This window comes from Equus quagga, chromosome 7 (assembly GCF_021613505.1).
Source record: "Equus quagga isolate Etosha38 chromosome 7, UCLA_HA_Equagga_1.0, whole genome shotgun sequence".
In the NCBI taxonomy this organism is placed as follows: domain Eukaryota; kingdom Metazoa; phylum Chordata; class Mammalia; order Perissodactyla; family Equidae; genus Equus; species Equus quagga.
Genome location: NC_060273.1, coordinates 2,179,757 through 2,200,126, shown reverse-complemented (window position 1 = coordinate 2,200,126; position 20,370 = coordinate 2,179,757). Strand labels below are relative to the sequence as shown.

General features: G+C 41.7%; 1 protein-coding gene across 1 annotated transcript in view; it reads right to left on the bottom strand.

The window, feature by feature from the left end:
• The window catches only part of LOC124241943 (ATP-binding cassette sub-family A member 17-like), a 94,639-nt gene that overhangs the window by 50,182 nt on the left and 24,087 nt on the right, over positions 1–20,370 (bottom strand). Inside the window, exons 8-14 of the mRNA XM_046666338.1 lie at positions 18,083–18,256; positions 9,791–9,963; positions 8,420–8,563; positions 6,126–6,255; positions 2,942–3,096; positions 1,469–1,624; positions 1,019–1,229 (exon numbers count right to left, since the gene is read on the bottom strand). Coding sequence (XP_046522294.1) covers positions 1,019–1,229; positions 1,469–1,624; positions 2,942–3,096; positions 6,126–6,255; positions 8,420–8,563; positions 9,791–9,963; positions 18,083–18,256 — 1,143 coding nt within the window. The remainder of the gene's footprint in view (positions 1–1,018; positions 1,230–1,468; positions 1,625–2,941; positions 3,097–6,125; positions 6,256–8,419; positions 8,564–9,790; positions 9,964–18,082; positions 18,257–20,370) is intronic.

Sequence of the window (20,370 nt, the reverse complement as noted above, 5' to 3'; positions counted from 1 at the left end):
TGAGTAGAAGAGTGACATGTTCATTCTGACAACTGGGCAGAGGCCGAGGGTGGGTTAGGAGGCAACTACAATAATCCAGGTAGGGGGATGGTGGCCTGGATCAGGGCACTAGCAAGTGGTAGAGGTGAGAGGAAGGTAAGGCCACTAGAGTTTGCAGATGGATCAGATGTGGGCTGTGAGAGACAGAGGGGTCAGGGAGCCTACAAGGTTTTGGCCAAGCTCCTAGAAGAATGGGGCTGTCTTTACTGGGGGGCGTGGGTTTGGTGGGAGAGGCTTTGGACAAATCTGATAGATTAGTTCAACATCTATGCGGAGGTGTGGAATAGGCAGTTAGACACACAAATCTAGAGTTCAGGAGAGATATCCAGGCTAGAGACACACATTTTTCAGCACAGAGAGGGTATTTAATGCCAGGAGACTGGATAAGATCACTAAGTCATTGGGCAGAGAAAGAAAAGCGAAGCAACCGAGGCACTTCCATGTTTAGAGTTAGGACTGATGCAAAGGAGCAGCCAGAGACACGGGAGGGAAACCGAGAGAGGAAAACAAGGGGAGGATGGGACATTGATGAGGAGCACAACCAGTTGTGGGAATAACTTGCACTTATATAGCATGTTTGCACACACTATCTCACTCTTTGAAGAACATAGTATCTTAATCTCCATTTTACAGATCAGAAAACAAACTGTAAAAAAGGATAAACTACTTGGCCACCCGGATGAAGAGGCAGTAAACTGGCAGAGTGGAACACAGGCACAGGGCTTCTGACTGCAAGTCTCAGAGACTCTTTTCACTTCATTCTCTCCTTATTCTCACAAGACCCTCTGCCAGGTTCCTCGGGTCTCCATCCAGAGGCAGCAGAACAGGAAGTCGAGGGACGGCCTCTCACTGCCTGATCTCAGGGTTCTTCGTGAAAAGTACACGGGCACTCTCTTCAGCACAATGGGCCAGTGATGCTGACCCCGTGATGGAACAGAGGTTTGGCTGCCTGCCCTGCTTCCCGCCCTCAGCTGCTCACCGTATTTCTGTTTGAGGAACAGCGATGACCCGCAGCACTGCAGCTCCCCCTTGGCCATGATGGCGATGCGGTCCCCCAGCAGGTCAGCCTCGTCCATGAAGTGGGTGGTCAGCAGGATGGTGCGATCACTTTTCTGCTGCTGAAGAAGGTCCCAGATGGCCCTCCTGGAGACAACATCCACGCCTGAGGTGGGCTCGTCCAACAACAGCACCTGGAGGGCAGAGGAACAGCCTCCTGACGATGGCAGAGCCACGTCCCAGGCCCAGGCTGGCTGTACTACAGACCCTGTGTGGCTCGAGTTCCACAAAGATGCAGCACTACTGCCCAGGTCAGACTGCCCACCCAGGGCATCCAGTGTACTCTGGACCCTGCTGCCCCAAGTGTTTGTCCACTGTGTGTGGGGGCCCTGACCTGTGTCCTTCAGGAGGCTGGGCCACACTGCCCCCGTACCTTGGAGCCTGCTAAAAGGGCGATGCCGATGGAGAGCTTGCGCTTCATGCCCCTGCTCAGGAACCTGCACCACGAGTCCCGCTTGTCCTCCAGACCGAGCATGTGCAGCATCCTTTTGACTTCTTCAGGGCACTTCTGGCGTGACAATCCTTTCAGCTGAAACAGCAGGGGACAGAGAGATCCGGCAGGGGCTTTGGACAGGAGGCTGACCCATCCAACAAGCATTTTGTTTGTATATACATAAACTATACAGAAGAAAGATACATAAGAACTGTACTGCCTTCAGGGAAGGGATGGACAAAAAGCTTTTGCATTTTGAACCATGTAAATATATGACTTATTAATACTAAATACAGCAGTATATGAAAAGGATTACACACCATGACCAAGTGGGATTTATCCCAGGAATGAAAGGAGATTCAACATATGAAAAAAATCAATGTTAACTGTTGTATAATAAAGAAGTTGGCTGGCCTTTGTCCCAGACACTGGGAGGAGCCTCTAAATCCCTGGAGTAACAGGTGTCTTTGTTATTCATGGTAGCACCCTGGGCCACACCTGAGTTTGTGCTAATGAGGTGACTTAGGATCTGGAATGGTTCTTAGCAGCAATATTCACATAGCCAAAAGGTACCATCAACTGATGAATGGATAAACAAAATATGGAATGTAATTCCAATGGAATATTCTTCAGCCATTAAAAGAAATGAAGTATTGACATATGCTATGGATAAACCTTGAACACATTATGTTAAGTGAAAAAAGCCAGACACAAAAGGCCACATTTTGTATGATTCCATTTATATGAAATATTCAAAATAGTCAAATCCACAGAAACAAAAAGCAGATTAGTGGTTACCACGGGCTGGGGGGAAGGGGTGACTGCTAATAGACACAGGTTTCTTTTTGGGGTGATGAAAATGTCCTGCAGTTAGATAGTGGTGATGATTGTACAATATTGTGAATATACTAAAAACCATTTAATTTTATATTGTAAAATGAGCAAAACAGTAAATTTTATGTTATGTGAATTTAATCTCAATTTGAAAAATAAGGGGCGGGCCCTGTGCCCTAGTGGTTAAGTTCAGTGTGCTCTGCTTTGGTGGCCAGGGTTCGGTTCCCTGCTGCGGACCTACAGGACTCGTCGGTGGCCATGCTGAGGTGGTGACCCACATACAAAACAGAGGAAGATTGGCACAGATGTTAGCTGAGGGCAAACTTTCCTCAGCAAAAAAAAAAAAAAAAAAAAAAAAAGAAGTAAAAAGTAAATACATAAAATTAAAATAATAGTTTCTAGAAACACTTTTGGTCAAAAATCTTAAATGTTATGCCCCTCCTCCTTCCCAAATGTTTGGGGAGTAATATGCAGAATAGGTTTCAAGACTCTCTGAGGTTGAGTAAGAGGGCTGCATGCTATCTTACCATCCTTGAAGATAGATACAGATGAAACAAAGCCTGTCATCCTCTGACTCACCTGAGCGTAGAAATAAAGATGCTCTGATACTGTCAAGTTATCAAACAAGATATCATGTTGGGGGCACAAGCCCATGCTCTTCCAGATTTGAACCATGTCTTGTGAAATTTCATATCCATTGATATATACCTGTCCACTTGAAGGGGGAATAAGACCTAGAAACAAGTGGAAGAAATATCCGAAAGTTACCTCAATCAGAGCACACAGCAGTACAAAGGCTTAATGGTGCCCTCTGCTTTCTTTGCTTGTTCTTACACAGGCTACCCTATTCTTTGTCATAGTCAACCAGTAACATCCAAGGAGTGTATGTTCTGTGACGGTGTACGAGGATGTGTGGGGATAGTAGAGATAGGAGACGTCCTTCCTGCTTTGGAGGAGTTCCAATCTGGTTAAGTGAATAAAATACACATAGGTGTTTGTAAAGCATATTACATTGCTTTAAGCATTAAGTAATAATGTGAATGCATAGTAAATACGGTTAAGGAGAAAAGTATTTTGGGCATCTAACAGTTTTGAATTCAGATCCTTGAAGGCAACATCCATGACTGATTCATGTCAGATTCCCACTAAGTCCCAGTGAATGTGTAAGCGATTGTACTCACTGCCCAGTGGACATAAGTGTAAAACTTTGCAACCTGTCCATCTGCATACTGTCTTTGTCTTTATTCTCATTTTCTCATTCTAAGTATATTTTTCAGATTGATAAAGGGCAACAAATGTCTATTGCAACAAGGTTAGGAGAAGAAGAAAGTAAAACAAAGGTTATACAAATCCCATCACAAAAGATAACTGCTGTGAACATTTTGCTATATAACTTTATGTATTTTTTATGCATATACTGACTCACACATTAATTTTTTGCAAAAATGGAAAATATAAATTCTGGGTTTTTTAACTAGCTTTTTCATATAACGATGTATTGAGGCCATTTGTCCTTATCAACAAAAATCTACATAATTTTTGAAGGCTAAAAGATTTCATTGTTATGGATAGACTCTATTTATTTATTCAATCCATACTGGTAGGTGTTTAGGTTATTTGCAACTTTCCACAAGTATAAACATGTGATACAACTTTGCTTGCTTCCCCAATTATTTCCTTTCTCTAAATCAATATAAGTAGATTTAGTAGGGAAAAGGGGACAAGATTTTAAAGGTATTTGATACTGCCAAAATACCCACTGATGGGGTTTTTAGATCTTTCATTTTGGTTGTGGATACTAAAGCATCCATGAGTTTTTGGGAAAAAAAGGAAAAAAGGTGATACTATTCTATAGTAAACATAAAAGTCGGGGCCGGCCCTGTGGCTGACTGGTTAAGTTCGTGCGCTCTGCTTCAGCGGCCCAGGGTTTCACCAGTTCGAATCCTGGGCGTGGACGTGGCACCGCTCATCAGGCCATACTGAGGCTCTGTCCCACATACCACAACTAAAAGGATCCACAACTAAAAATACACAACTATGTACGAGGGGGCTTTGGGGAGAAAAAGGAAAAAAATAAAATCTTAAAAAAAAACCCATAAAAGTCTTTTTTATGTATAGTCATAATAAGAGAATAACTCAATAGAAAAACTCACAGAAGAACCAAAAAACCACATAACTTCAGTGGGTAGAGAAACAGTGTCTAAAATTCAAAACATCCCTGTGCCAAGTTTTGGGCCCCTTTGCAAACAACATGATATAGAAGCCCTGTCATGGCTGATGTCCTGGGCAGTCAGTCAGATTTTCCCCTCCCAGCTTAGCATTTTCAGGGCTACTGAATCTCATTGTGCCTCTTTTAGTGGCGTCACTTTCTCCATGGCAGTGTTGGCCTTTTCCTATGATGTGTCACTGCTGGTAGAAATTGTGGCTGAACTTCTCTGATATATCATTCATGGTCTGCATTTTGGCAGAATCTGCAACTACATGAATTAATTAATTCAGTCATTCATTCAATGGTATTTACTGAGTGCCTATTCTTTGCCAGGCACTATTCCAGGTACTGTGGATCCAGAAGTAAAGAGTATAGATTCCTTGGGGAAAGGGATGGGGGGACAGAGAAGTGACACACATATACACAAACAAACCAGATAAGTACACACTGTGATGAATACTGGGAACAAAACAAAAGGGAACACAATGAGGAAGAGTCTGTGGGGTGCTGACATCAGTTGGTCTCCTTAAACAATGCTAGTACCTGACTTGTCTCCTTGATCACTTAGTCTGGGGGTCTAGCTGGATCATCTGTCAGGCACTGAGGACCTCACAAGGAGGAGAGGCCTTCCCTAAATGGTCACACTGTTAGGAATGGCAATGCCTATAGCTGACAGAGGATCACCTGTCTAGAAATGCCACTGCACTCCAGTCCAGGAAACCAGCCAGGCTCAGTCCCCAGTCCTGACGCACACAGAGTCTGTTTAGTTTGTATCTACTGGGCTAAAACTTGGTTTTTAAAGTCCCAATACCAGAGGAGTGGCCAAAAGCACCTCAGATGAGGTTTCACTATTTTGCTGCTCTTCCAATGTCTTCAATGGAAGGTGCATCAGCAACCTATAAGGAGAATCGCGGCAGCCTGACTTAGAAGTGCTAATAGCTTCCCAGCAGTTTGGTGTTCTGTGTGCAACAAAAAAGAACTGCTTGACTCTCAGAGCTCCTTGAAGTTTGGAAATGCATCTCATTGGTTTTGTACAGAGCTTTACACAAGTTAAGCCTTCAATAAATATATATTTCTTGAATGAATGAGTTTTCAAATATCACAGAATATTATTTTAGTTGATGGAATGTGAGAATTATTTAGGCATAAAAATTATTCTGAAATGGAAATAATTTTAGAATAATTCACCAGGTATCAATCTAAAAGAGCCCTTGGCAATCAAAAGCAAATGGACGACTTTTTTGGTTGAGAGATTAGTGGTACCTCACTGTACCAGTAAGTTCTATCTGGAAAGAAACATGCTAAGCAGTGTTCACAGCTCCTAGATAGTGTATGAAATTAAGTTCCCCAGATTGACTGAAAGAGCCAAAGATTTCCTTTTCCTGGTACATGGTAATGTGAACAACCAGACACTACATAGATGGTAAAAAACAAACAAAAAATGCTTAATGTTAAAATGTCAGTGAAATCTAATGAAGGGAGATGGAGCCAAAAATCTAGATCTGTTCAATGATTGCGTAAAGCTTCCTTAGGAGGGCTGGCCTCACACAGTACCTGTGAGTATGGAGCAGGTGGTGGTTTTGCCTGCTCCGTTGTGTCCCAGGAGAACAGTGATCTGCCCCTGGTACAGATTCATGGTCAGATCTTTGACTGCTATGTGTTCATTCCTTCCTTTGTGAAACACCTGTGGAAAAGTCAAAGTGTGACTGACAGTGTAACATGTACACACATCTGGCATTTCTGAAGAACCTTTGACAGGTTGAGCACCCACATCAATTTCCCTTGAAGTTCATCAGTGGGAATCCAAGTGGAAATCTATATGGGGAGCCCCTTTTTTCCAGAGTTTAGCTGCCTGAAGCTACTGAGGAATCCAATGGAGCAATCCCTGGGGGATTTTCACTGGTTCCTGGAAACTGGTGGTACAGGACCTGAACCACAGAGGCCAGAGCTCAAAGAGGAAGGGCTCAGAGCTTGAACAGGGAATTTTATCCTTGCTTCTAGAGCCACAGTTTGCTGTGACTTACCTGGCTAAGCCCTTGAGAGAGGGCACCCTGCCTCTTGCGGGGGAGGTATTGATCTAGGGAGAAAATCCCAGACAGAGCAGCCTACTTTCTAAATCAAATGTCTCCAGTATTTTAAATACCATTTATTTTTTCTTATTTTACAAGTAATTCATATGTAAGAGTATAAGGAAGAAAATAAAATCACTCATAATGCCACCCTCAGATATTATACCACATTTCAGTATATGCCTTAGTTGATTTCTGTCCTGTCTAATGGCATTTGGGCCAGACCTGGGGTCTGGAGTGCAGACATTATGGTTGAGTGGGACTCAGATGTCACTTCCTCCCACAATTTATCTAATTACATTTGGGAGCAGGGTGCTGCTGAAAGAATCTGGCAAATTTCCCCCGCCCCACCTCTGTTTGATGGTGATTGTTCTGAATCAAGTAGGACAGCCCTGTTCCCTGACTTCTCGGTCCCCCTTTTGCAGCAGAGGACATGTGATGGAATTCTGGGCACTTAGAATAAGGGGTAATCTACTGAAGGGCAGGAAGAAAGGAAAGAAGGAAAGAAGGGAGGGAGGGAGGAAAAAGTCTTGTTTAAAGAAAGCCCTTTGCAGGCCAGACCCACTGGGCTAGTGGTTAGGTTTGGTGTGCTCTGCTTTGGTGGCCTGGGTTTGGCTCCTGAGCGTGGACCTACACCACTTGTTAGTGGCCATGCTGTGGTGGTGGCTCACATACAAAATAGAGGAAGAATGGCAACAGATGTTAGCTCAGGGAGAATCTTCCTCAGCAAAAAGAGGAAGATTGGCAGCAGAGTTAGCTCAGGGTGAATCTTCCTCAGAAAAAAAAAAAGTAAGAAAGCCCTTTGCTCTTATCTTTCCCTACAGACGAGTTACAGAAGTCATCTTGCAACCACAAAATGATAAGCACACAGATGAAAGCTAATATGCTTCAATGGCCCAGGGAAAACAAGTGAAAGCAAGCAAGCAGAAGGAACTGTGGGCTGGGATGGCTTTGCTGAGCAGCTGAAATCATGCTGGAACCATCTGCCTGCAGACTGCTTACATGAAAAAAGAAAAAAAAAATCCCTGTTTCTTGAAGCCACAGTAAACTGGGTGAAGACTCAAACATTCCCAGCTGCTATTGCAGTACGTGAAGAAGTGGAACCATCACCTGTGGCCTGAATCCCCTGGGCTAGGATGTGAGCCACTTAATCCCACAGGCAGAAGAAGGCAACACAGAGTGTTGAGCTGGCCCCTCCACTGTGACAGCACTGCAGCATCAGTGGTACAGAGGATACTGCCTCTCCATAGGCTCATCATATTTGAAGAATGGAAGATTCCAAACAAAAAAAATAATAATGCTCTGAGGACACTCCAGGGCACAGAGCATATATCCAGGCCTCCTGTCCTGGGAGTCCTTAGTCAACACAGGGCCTGCATGTGTCAATGCTCGGCAAACACTGGGGAAAAGACAAGCACGTCTACACTTGGAAGGCAGCATGAAATCTGGCTCACCATTTGATTTGGTTATGTAAAAGTGCTGTTGGATCAAGTCAGCAGTCAAACGGCTGAGTTCCAGTGTCCCCAGTGAGGAATGTTTGGCATTACGAGGATGGAGGGAGACTGTTGCAAGAGAGATCATCTGAACCCTCCATCCAGTCATTTAACTTTATGACAGGAAACAAGCCATTTTACATTATATTCCTAATTTTGAGGATAACATTAGAGAAGGGAATTAAAACTCTATCATGAAATGTACCTTGTAACCACTGTCAGAATAAAATGGAAGTCTCTATGAACTATTTCTTAAGTTCTTAGAAGGAGATTTGTGAGCTGATACCTTGTGTAGATGTTGGATTTCAATTCCTTTCATCAAATTGGTAGGTTCTTCCTGAATGAACTTGTTTTTCGGAGCTTTCTCAGGATTCCCCACATCCAGTACTGACCGCGTAAGAGGTTTAGATTCTCCATGCCAGTAGGAGGGCTAGAGAGGAAGTCAATTTACATTAATATGTTTAGGTGAACTGATTGTCTTCTTTTGGAAAATAAATATTTTGGTAAATTAAAATCTGCCCCTCCCAAGTTTCCTGGTATCTAACATTTAATGGTGCCTGGAGAAGTCAAGCAGCTTGCTCATGGACTCACTACTAGTAAACTGCATTTCAACCTATAACCCATGGTCCTGAGGATGCAGCTACAAAAGACACCTCATCTCCATGCCCCTGGTGTATGGGGAAGCCATCACGTCAGCAATCAGCATCCCTGTGGGCTGATGCCTGGAGAAATACTGGACTTGACAATCTACCCACTTCTCCACACTCCAAGAAGGGCAAGCATGGCAGCCTTTGCATAAGTTCAAAGTGAATACCTGTGCAATTCAGACAGAATCAGTCACTTTGCAAACCTGTGGGGCAGGGCCACCAGAGACTACTGCAGGAGGACTGACTCAGGTATGATGACCTCAGCTTTGTAAGAAAAATGTAGGAGAAAAGTGATTCTGAGAACTTCATGGGATTGTCAACGAAGCTGTGCCCCCTGCCGGCACCCAGGGGTCACAGAGGTCTCAAAGAGCTTCAGGGCCATCCCAATAGCCCAAAGAGGAAAGAAGCAATGGAGTCCTGAGGCCTTCAGTAGGTTGGGGGTCGTGTCCCGTGGGACAATGCGGGGCCTGACATTTGAGTGGGCGCATGTAAGACATCAGTAGGCTTTCTTGGGGGACTTTGCATAGGGCATCAGGGGTGGGGCAAGAGTCAGACAAACTGAGACTTGTTGTTAATTATGCCTCCTTGGAAACCACAAGCTAGTAGGTTTGGGGTGAACCCAGGTTAGCGAACACAGCTTAGATTTCCTGGAGTTTGAGATTTTAATCAGGACACCACCAAGATGGGTAGGAATATTGACAACAAGCTATAAAAAGTCTAACGTCAGGGCTGGCACAGTGGCACAGCGGTTAAGTGCACGTGTTCTACTTCGGTGGCCCAGGGTTCACCAGTTTGGATCCCGGGTGCAGACATGGCACCACTTGTCAAGCCCTGCTGTGGTAGGCATCCCACATATAAAGTAGAGGAAGATGGGCATGGATGTTAGCTCAGGGCCAGTCTTCCTCAGCAAAAAGAGGAGGATTTGCAGCAGATGTTAGCTCAGGGCTAATCTTCCTCGGGAAAAAAAAAAGTCTAACATCAATCTATAAAATAGCAGCATCAGTACTCACCATGACAAAGAAATACCAAGGTTTGGGTGTGCCATACTCCCCTGGGAAGACAGACTCCACGTACCAGGCCACCAAACTGTATAAGAAAGAGTCTAGCAGGAGCATCAGCAGCACCTGAGTGAAGTTAAACTCTCCATTTACACTTCCCATGTTCCACCATTGGATGCCGGTGCCTGTTCCAAAGGAAGGAAAATAGTCACCACATCAAAGACAGAGAAAGTTTACCAGAACTTCCCAATCAAATAATTGGTGACCGGGCCAATGACAAGACTGGACTATTTGTGTCTGGGGCATGAAGGGATGAACGATAGGCACAGGAAAGGGGAAAGCTGGAGTTAGTTTCTCCCATTAGATAAAACATTTTTATTATTGCCAAAAGGTAGTAATACTTTCATGGGCACCAAGAAATAGAAATCTGGTCATCTGAGACATATCTCCATGCTTTTGCACACGCTGTGTGGAAAGCCCTTCCCACCCTTCTCCCACCTTCTTTGCCTGGCTAATTCTTACTCCAAAGGTCAGCACAGGTATTTCCTTACCCAGCAAGCATGTATACTCCCCTCTCCTTGTCTGAGTTATATGCCAAGCCCATGGGCATCCGGGGCACCCTATGCTACTTTCATCATAGAAAGTCTCGCTCTGCACTGGGAATCTGCTCACTTATCGCTGGTCCCCGGATGTGTGGTCTCTGGGGCCAGGGACTGTCTTTTACCTCAGTATCTCCAACATCTGACCCAGGGCCTCATATGCAGCAGGTGAACATACTTATTCCTATACATATTCCATGAATAAAGGAAGGAATTGAGGAAGGGCTTGGGGTGAATTTCTGGATGGAGATAAGTATCCCATGTGATGCCAAGTATCTAACCTGAATGCAAGTTGACTAAACTTTTCATGTAAAGCATTCAATATACTATGCATCTGCTGCTACACGGCAGGATTGAGAAGCTGGAAACTAGCAACACCACAGGAGAGATCTGAATACTGGTGAGCAGACAAGATGTGCTAGATGAGTGCTCCTCAAATTTTAATGAGCTTACTAATCACCAGGGGATTTTGTGTTGATTAGGTGTGTCTGAGTGTGCCCAGGAGTCTATGTTTCTAACAATCTCTCTGGAGGTGCAGATGCTGCTGGTCCACAGGCCATGGTGTGAGGGATGAGGGGCCACGTGACCTCTGAAGCCCCTCCTGGGATGAGAATCTAGGACTTGTGTCTGTCTACGTGCCATGCTTTCCACCGTGGCTTATAAACAGATCTTGCACACCTTAGGACTGATTCCAAAGTTGCAGGAAACATTAAATACACTCAGCTCATGAAAGCCAGGTACATCCTCATTCAATCCAAGTCTGCAGTGTCCAAATGGAAGAAAGAGACAAGGTTACTTCCCCACTTCAGTAGACACTTGATTACTAGTTAACTTTATTTATTGTGAATATATATATATCAAAGAGTACATAAAACAGAGTTTAACAAGCAATTACAAAGAAAATACCTGTGTAAAACTACCATCCAAATCAATCACCCCAGAAACCCCAATGAGCACACACCCATGACAACTTCATCCCTATCTTGATGTTTGTAGGCAGCATCTAGTTGAATTTTGCCTTTTGATCCAAGCTGACGGTCTCTTTTTAATTGGCATGTTCAGATCATTCACATTTAATGTGATTATTAATTGGATTAAAATCTACCATCTTGCCAGTTCTTTTCTATTTGTTCCAAACTTTTCTTTGTTTCTTTTTTCCTCTTTTTCTTCCTTTTCTTGATTAATGGGGAATTTTTCTTTCATTGAGGTTATGATAGTTTACAATATTGTGAAATTTCAGTTGTACATTATTATTTCTCAGTCATCCTATAGGTGCACCTCTTTACTCTTTGTGCCCACCCCCACCCCTCTTCCAATGGGGAATTTTTTTATGATTCTATTTTATTTCCACTATTGATTTATTATTTATACCTCTAAAATTTTTTTGCTGCTGTTCTAAGGTTTAAAATACACATGTTTAATTAGAAGACTCTAATTAAAGAGTCAATATTAAAGAGTCAATATTCAAACAATATTATACTACTTCACGTGTAGTGTAAGGACCTTACAACAAGAGATTCCCAATCCTTCCCTCCCACCCTTTGCTACTGTTGTCATACATTTTACTTTTATATAAGCTATAAACACAATACATTGCTACCACGATTGCTTTAGACAGTCAGTTCTCTTTTAAAGATTTTTATTTTTCCCTTTTTCTCTCCAAAGCCCCCCAGTACATAGTTGTATATTCTTCCTTGTGGGTCCTTCTAGTTGTGGCATGTGGGACGCCGCCTCAGCGTGGTTTGATGAGCAGTGCCATGTCCGCGCCCAGGATTCGAACTGACGAAACACTGGGCCGCCTGCAGCCGAGCACGCGAACTTAACCACTCGGCAACGGGGCCAGCCCCTCAGTTCTCTTTTAGAGTAAAAAAATCCACAGAAGGCTAAATAAATTGTATTTTCCATATTCAGTGCTCTTAATTTCTTTGTGTAGATCCAAGTTTCTGTCTGATGATCATATTCTTTTTGCCTGAAGAACTCAACATTTCTTGTCATGTCTCCTAGCAATCAATCCTCTCAGCTTTTGTTTATTCGAGAAAGTATTTCTCTCTAATTTTTCACTGAGTATAGAATTCTGAGTTGACAGGGTTTTTCTTTCAGCAATTTAAGAATGTCTGTTTTTTTCTAACTTGCATATGTTTATTGGCTGTTTGGATATGCTTTTTCATGAAGGGCCTATTCAAGTCTTTTTGCCCCCCTTTTTCTTTTTACCACAAAGTCTGATGTTTAATTGATTTGTATGAATTCTTTAAATATTCTGGATACAAGGCTTTTGTAGGTTAAATATGTTTCAAGTATCTTTTCCCACTCTGTAGTTTCTCTTTTCATTCTCTTCATGGTATCTAAATTTTAATGTCAAATCAATCAGTCTTTTCCTTTATGGTTAGTTTGTTTTGCGTGTCTTGTTTAAGAAATCTTTTCTACTTCAAGTACATGAATGTAGTCTCCTCATCATCTCCAAAAAGCTTTATAGTTTTTGGACATTGGAATTGATTTCTGTGTTTGGTGTGAATTAGGAGTCCAATTTCAGTTTTTCCCATAAGGTTCTTCAATTGCTCCAGCACCATTTATTGAATCCCACTGCTCTGTAGTATCATCTTGGACATTTAACAGAGCATTTGTCTAGCCTTTCTTTCCTGTTCCATCAGCCTACTTGTCAATCATAGTCTTAATTACTATTGCTTTGTGATAAGTCCTTATATCCAGTAAAACAAGTTTTCCCATCTTATTCTTCCTTAAGAGTTCCTGGCTATTCTTGGTCCTTTATACTCCCATTTAAATTAGAGAATCAGCTCATCAAGTTCCATTAAAAAAAAACTGCTGGAGTTTGGATTGGATAGGCATTAGATGTTACTTCCTTCCACAATTTATCTAATCATGTTTGGGAGGAGGGTGCTGCTGAAAGGAATTTGGCAAACTTTCCCTGCCCTACATCTGTTTGATCATGATTTTTCTAAATCAAGTAGGACATTCCTGTTCCCTGACTTCTCTGTCTCCTTTGCAGTAGAGGCGGACATGTGACAGAGTTCCTCTCCCCATCCCACTTCTTTCTGACTCAACCAATCTTTTGGTTATTGCATTTTCTATTAAGTTTGAAAGTTATACACTGTTTCTAGCCTTTCAGTGGTTGGCTCAGTAATGAATTGCCAGGTCCACTTTACGTAGCAAAGTCTAAAGTTAATCAATATCTTTTTTTTTTTTTTGAGGAAGATTAGCCCTGAGCTAACTACTGCCAATCCTCCTCTTTTTGCTGAGGAAGACAGGCCCTGAGCTAACATCCATGCCCATCTTCCTCTACTTTATACGTGGGACGCCTATCACAGCATGGCTTTTGCCAAGTGGTGCCACGTCCACACCCAGGATCCGAACCGTCAAATCCTGGGCAGCCAAGAAGTGGAACGTGCGAACTTAACCGCTGCGCCACAGGGCTGGCCCCAATCAATGTATTTTCTCTCCTTCCAGAAAGTATTTACCCCTTTGATTTCTGACTTTATTCCCTCAAAAACCCCTCTTATGTATTTTAATTCTACCTCTTTAAAAGAAACCCTAAAGACATCTTTATTACTATTATTATTTTATATAGTCAATGTATAAAACCACTGTCTTCAGGCTCCCACTGTTGACCCTTTGAAAAGCAATTTGTCTTCTTTTTCAGACTACTTTTAAGATTTTTCTCTTGACTCTGGTGTGCTCAGTTTTAGTTGATATGTCTAGTGTAGATTTCTTGTTGTTAATCTTATTTGGGATTTTCTGGGCTTCCTGAAATCCAGTTTGGGAACAGGTTTGGCCGCTATCTCTTCAAATGTATTGCCTCTGCCCCATTCTTTCCTTTCCTATTGGAACTCTGCTTAAATGTATGTGAGCCCTTCTTATTCTTTTCTGCACTTCTTTTAAATTCTCTTGCATATTTTTTATCTTTTTAATTCTCAGTACTGCCTTCTAGGTTATTTCTCCTAACCTACTTCCAGTTCGCCAATCCTCTTTTCAACTGTTTCAAATCTACTATTAACCCATCCACTAAGTTTTTAATTTTGTTGATTGTATTTTGCATTTTCAGAGAAGTATTTCATCCTTTTTCATACTCCTGGGTCACTTTTAACAGTTCATATTCCTGCAGATATTTTTAAGCTTGCCTTTATAAAAAACATATAATGAACATTATTGTTTTATAATCTCTGTTCTGATAATTCAAAAATGTGAGGCATTTGCAAATCTGTTTTTACTTTCTTCTATTTCTGTTGGTTCTCATTCATGGTGATTTATTGCCTTACGTTTTTAATTACTTTTTACCATGTTGCTTATTGCCCTTGAAAAACTATTTTTGAGGATTCATCATGATATAGGATGAAAGTGCTTCTGCCAGGCACCTGAGTTGGGGCTCAGTCATTCCAGGACCACCTTAAATCAGTTCACTGCTTGAGGTTACCTGGACTACTCATGTAAGATGAACCTGGACTGCAAATCCACCAAAGAATTAGCTTGCAACAATTTCTCAGAGGGAATTTTTTCCTTTTGTTTTTCTTCTATGATATGGTCAGCACTGGAGCAACTTTCCCCAAGGTCCTCTCAGATATTATGGGTTGGTGTATGGACACAGAGATACTCCCCTGATTCCTTCAAGAAAGCTCTTGCCTCAGTTGTTGGGAGTGCCGTGGTTGAGGGCTTTCAGTTATCAGCTTCCTCAGGGATATCTCAGCTGCAGAGTTGCCTAGCCCAAGATCATGTCTTATCTTGGATGGCCCCCATCCAGTGACCAATGGAGGCAGAGGAATAAGGCCCGGCCATTTCAGCCCAGTGCAGGATGCTCAGACAGGCCATTTTAGCTCATAACTCTTCAACGCTCTCAGAACCATAGTGTAGCTCTGCCTGATTTTGTTTCAATCTCTTCCCTTCCACAGGTGTGGTCTCAAGGGTATTCCCTAATAAACATATTGCATACTAAACTCCATCTTAGAGTCTGTCATAGAGAACCTAACCTGTAACTATAGAATTTATTTCTGGGTCATATTTATCCTAAAGATATAGCCCTCTGGGGCCTAGATTAATGTGGGAAGGGTCTCATATTATGCTCTCCAACTAGGTGGAAACTTGGGCCTTGATGTCAAACTCCCTTGCCCTGAAAGGCCATCCAGATGGCAGCCCAACATTTTCCTGTTAGTAAATGACCTCTGAGAAAAAGTGGCTTTGGTGCACTGTTCACCTTTTGGGGTCACGAATTTACCTAAGGCTTTGACCTAGTGGTTCTTTACTATCATGTGTTAACTCTTTGATTTTCTTAAGGGATGTTCTTAGATTAAAAATCTATGCCATATTTTTCATTATTTTCAACAGGAAGGATGATCTGAATAATTTAGACACGATTGTTAGAAATGGAAGACTAGATAATTTTCCTTGTAACGACTCCTGAGGAAGCACTTCCCATTTTTCCCTCTCCATAGAGCACTGACTAGCGCACTTACCTGCTAGAAAGCCAAGGAGTCCTATTTGTTCATTCACTTAACAAATACATACTGGGTGCCTACATTTTATCAGACCCTAGTCTAGACACTGGTGACAGAGAGCGGGAAACAAAATAGACCAGATTCCTGCTCTCACAGTTTACTGTCACCAGATGGTAATCCCTCCTCCCCACTCCTCTGCTTTCCATGAGGAGGGATTTTCTCTAAATCTGCTAGCCTCTTGCCCCACAGTTTACTCTCCCCACAGAAGTAGAATGGTAAAGGCCTAAACCAGGGGAGGGGTGAAATTGTGTTTCTTTCTTCTTTTCTTTCCATTCCAGAACAGTGAAAGGCAGCTAACTGAGCCAGTGTATCTGGTTTGTTGTCTCAAACTTTGTCTCAGATGGATTGTCCCAAGGAGGAAACTGGGAGGTGGGGAGTCAGTAAGTCCACCTGATTCTCACTCTAAGCTACATCATCCAAATTAGTTATAAAATGGATATTTTGGTATTAATACAATGACATCTTTGTTTATTTCTCAATTGATTCAGAAATTAAGAGAGAAGAAGGGTGCTATTTATTGGGCCTCTTCAAAACTAAAAACAATCTAGTAAATAATAAACAAATAAATCAATAAATGAGAGCCTTGAGTGACAAACCCAGCTGCTCCACAAACATGCAGGTCCTGATTTTAAGAAGAGGCCAAATGTTCCTGCCACATAACCAGAGAGTGGGCCCATTAACTCCTAACCCAGAGCTCTGATTCATGTGGTATAGTGATTCCTGCTCAAGATTAGAACTGAAAGCTCTGCACGAGACTTACTGAGAAAGTGAACAGAGGAATTTCATCCGTTCACTCACTATAAGGCCTGCAATCTGATTTGAGCAGATCGCTCAGATGAACAGGAAAATCTAATCCAGCAAAGGTAGGAAGATTCTATATAAGAAATCTTGTCCTTGGATTTCTACCATTTCATCAATTACATCCTTAGAGACTCCTACCTCCTTATGATCATGTGCATCTGAATTTCCTTCATTTATAACAGTAGACACAGCACTTGTGAGCCATCCTGTGCCTTTCAGGAAGGAACACTGATCATAAGCTCAATGACGGCAGAGTGCTTTCAAATCAAGAGAATCTTAGTGTGGGAACAAATCTAAGAGTTCATCCAGTCCAACCACTTGCCCAATTCCCTCAACTTCCAACAGATAGGCTCCATAAAGTACCCATTCATTCACTAACATGTAAAAATCAGATATACCACTTTAAATCTACTTTTTCCCCAAGAATATTTGTAAATTGTGGTCTCATAATTGCTATGCTAAAAAAAGCCAACTCACTTTCAATAAATTTTGGTTAACTTAACATCCTTTATTAAATTTTAAGCAGCTTCAACCCATTTAGACCATCCCAACTTAACAAAGAAATTCATTGGTAGATGATGCCTCTAACCAGGTCACTGGAAATTATCACAATCTCAGTAAGAGGACCCACAAACTAGATCCAACTTATGACTCCTATTCCTGCTATCTTCTGCTAAACCAAGCTGTGCCATTTGGAACTAGGACTCTGATGATAAAAGTTAACATTGAGCAATGAAGGCACTTGCTGGAGTGTTCACAGCAGATCATCTTAGTACCCCTGAAATGTGAAACATTTCCATTCAGGAAGTACTAAAACCTCACAGAGGTCAATGGGTCCTACATTTTGATTGACATGTTGGCTGCAATCTTCTGCAATGACTGTAGATGTTCTGAGGAATTCTTCAAACTCCAGAAACATGAGGCAAATGAAAACTTGGGGTTGTACTTCCAACTGTGAAAGTTGTAAGGGAGCCAGAACACCTCTGATGGAAGGTCCCCTAAACCAACCTGTGAAAGAAGACCAACTCCGAAGGTTATAAGAATAAAATATGATATATGTAAATAGCACTCAATTATATGTAAAGTTCTAAAGTGTTATCTGAACTTCTAATCATAAATCTATGTATTTTATATCTATATAATTATATAGGCATATAATTTCCTAAATCAGTAATATGTTTTAGTTTTTCTCCCAAATTACATTGCAAGTTATATAGTATGACCCATATCTTACATTTCTTTAGTGTTCCTTATAGTATCTTCCATAGTTGTAAGCATATTGTAAATGCACAGAACACTGAATGAAATGTGCCAGTTATGTTTATTTGGAAATGAAGTTCAGCTTTGCCTGTCAGCTATGGCAAAGCATCAAGGCAGTTTACCTTGGGAAAGGTAAGGCTCACCTCTTATCTCAAACCTGGAGATTAGTCGGACTCCCAGTGCCATGGCAACATTTGAGAAGAGACAAAAGGCAATCTTTTCGAAGTGGCTCCTCTGGGTGTAGGTGAAAGCAAGGTACAGGTAGGGGAGATAGGTGAAGAAGAAGATGATGCCTCCTGCGGCAGTTGCAACGTGGGCTGCAAATTCAGAGGGAAGAAACAAAGAATTTCATCAGTAATACCCAAAGAAGTATGACACAAGTCCCTTTCCACCCCCATGGTAAGGAAAGTGTCTCTGCACCTGTCTCAGCATTTCAGGAGGGAAGCAATCTTTTTAAAGAAATTTTGATAGAAACCTTTTACAGTTGCACTTTCACTATGGAAAGACTAAGAGCATTTGTGGCACTTAAAAAAATGAGTCAATCCTTATATAAAGGCACAAATGTCTAACTACCTAAAACTTCCTCTGTCTAAAACTACATTAATAATATCTCCTACAACAAAAGCTCTCTTCTTCAAAGATGAGTGGTAGATTGTATAGCATCTATTAAGCATTGCCTAGTACTGTGGTAAGCACTTTATATACAGTATCTTATTTAATCTTCATAACCTCGCTGTTTTACAGAGGAGAAAACCAAGGCTTAGCTACATTAAATAAATTTGCTCAATGTCATGGAGCTAGTAAATTATGGGTTAAAGATTCAAGGTTTTCCAGGCTCTAAGCACAGTGGTTCCAGATTTGGAGATAAGGCCAATCCTACTGAAGTCTGGGAGATGAACTCAAATTAAATGCAAACATTTGACTTCCAGGAAGATAAGAGAATAAAGATTGCATTTATACAAAAGAAAGAGCTACAGTTAAGGTACCAGGCAGCCCTCTGCTGAACCTGGCCACATGAACTATGGCTACCTTAGATCTTCTATAACTTCTCTGAATTTCAGTTTCTTCCTTTGTAAAAGGTGATAGTAATTGCTAATGTTTACTAAGTCTTACTATATACGAAGTATTATTCTCAGCATTTCAAATGTAATATCCCATTTAATCCTCATAACTAAGTTATAAGTACTATTATTTTCCAAATTCACAGAAGGGGAAATGAATGTACAGAGTCTATTAATTTGTTCAAGGTCAGGGTTCACATTGAGATGCAAAAAACAACACTCTTAGGCCAGAGTAAGAGCTTTTGACCTCAGTGAGGAGGGGATAAAGGCTGCTGTCCATTTGAGGGGAAGGAAAAGGTTTGAAATAGCTGTCTCAGAGAGATGTGGGACAAATGGATAAGGGAATGTGGCTGGATTGCAAGGCAGTGTCAGAGGACTCCATTTGAGGATAAGAGGCCCAAATGAAAAGACCAGTCCACACAGTGGAGAGTTTTTCTCCAGCCAAGTTTTGCTGCTCAGATGTAGGTGCAGAGTAGGCAGGGATCTGAGTTTAACCAGAGTTGAGATTTTGCAATAAAAGTTCAATGGAACAACCCAATTACAAAATGGGCAGGTGACATGAACAGACATTTCTCCAAAGAAGATATACGGATGGCCAATAGAAACATGAAAAGATGCTCATCATCACTAATCATCAGGGAAATGCAAATCAAAACTCACTAAGATATCACCTTACACCTGTTAGAATGGCAAAAATATCCAAAACCAAGAGTGACAAATGTTGGAGAGGCTGTGGAGAAAAGGGAACCCTCATACACTGTTGGTGGGAATGCAAACTGGTGCAGCCACTATGGAAAACAGTATGGAGATTCCTTAAAAAGTTAAGAATAGAAATACCTTATGACCCAGCCATCCCACTACTGGGTATCTATCCTAAGAACCTGAAATCAGCAATTCCAAAAGTTCCATGCACCCCTATGTTCATTGCAGCATTATTCACAATAGCCAAGTCATGGAACCAACCTAAGTGCCCAGCAACTGATGATTGGATAAAGAAGATGTGGTATATATATACAATGGAATACTACTCAGCCATAAAAAGGACAAAGTTGTCCCATTCACAACAACATGGATAGACCTTGAGGGTATTATGTTGAGTGAAATAAGCCAGACAGAGAAAGACGAACTCTGTATGACTCCACTCATAGGTGGTAGTTAACATATGGACAAAGAGAACTGATCAGTGGTTGCCAGGGGAAAGGGGGCTGGGGGGAGGGCACTAGGGGTGAAGTGGTGTACCTACAACATGACTAATAATGATGTACAACTGTAATTTCACAAGGATGTTAACTTTCATAACCTTAATAAAATAAAAATTTTTTTTTAATTTAAAAAAATTAAAAAATCAAAAAAAAAGTTCAATGGATAGC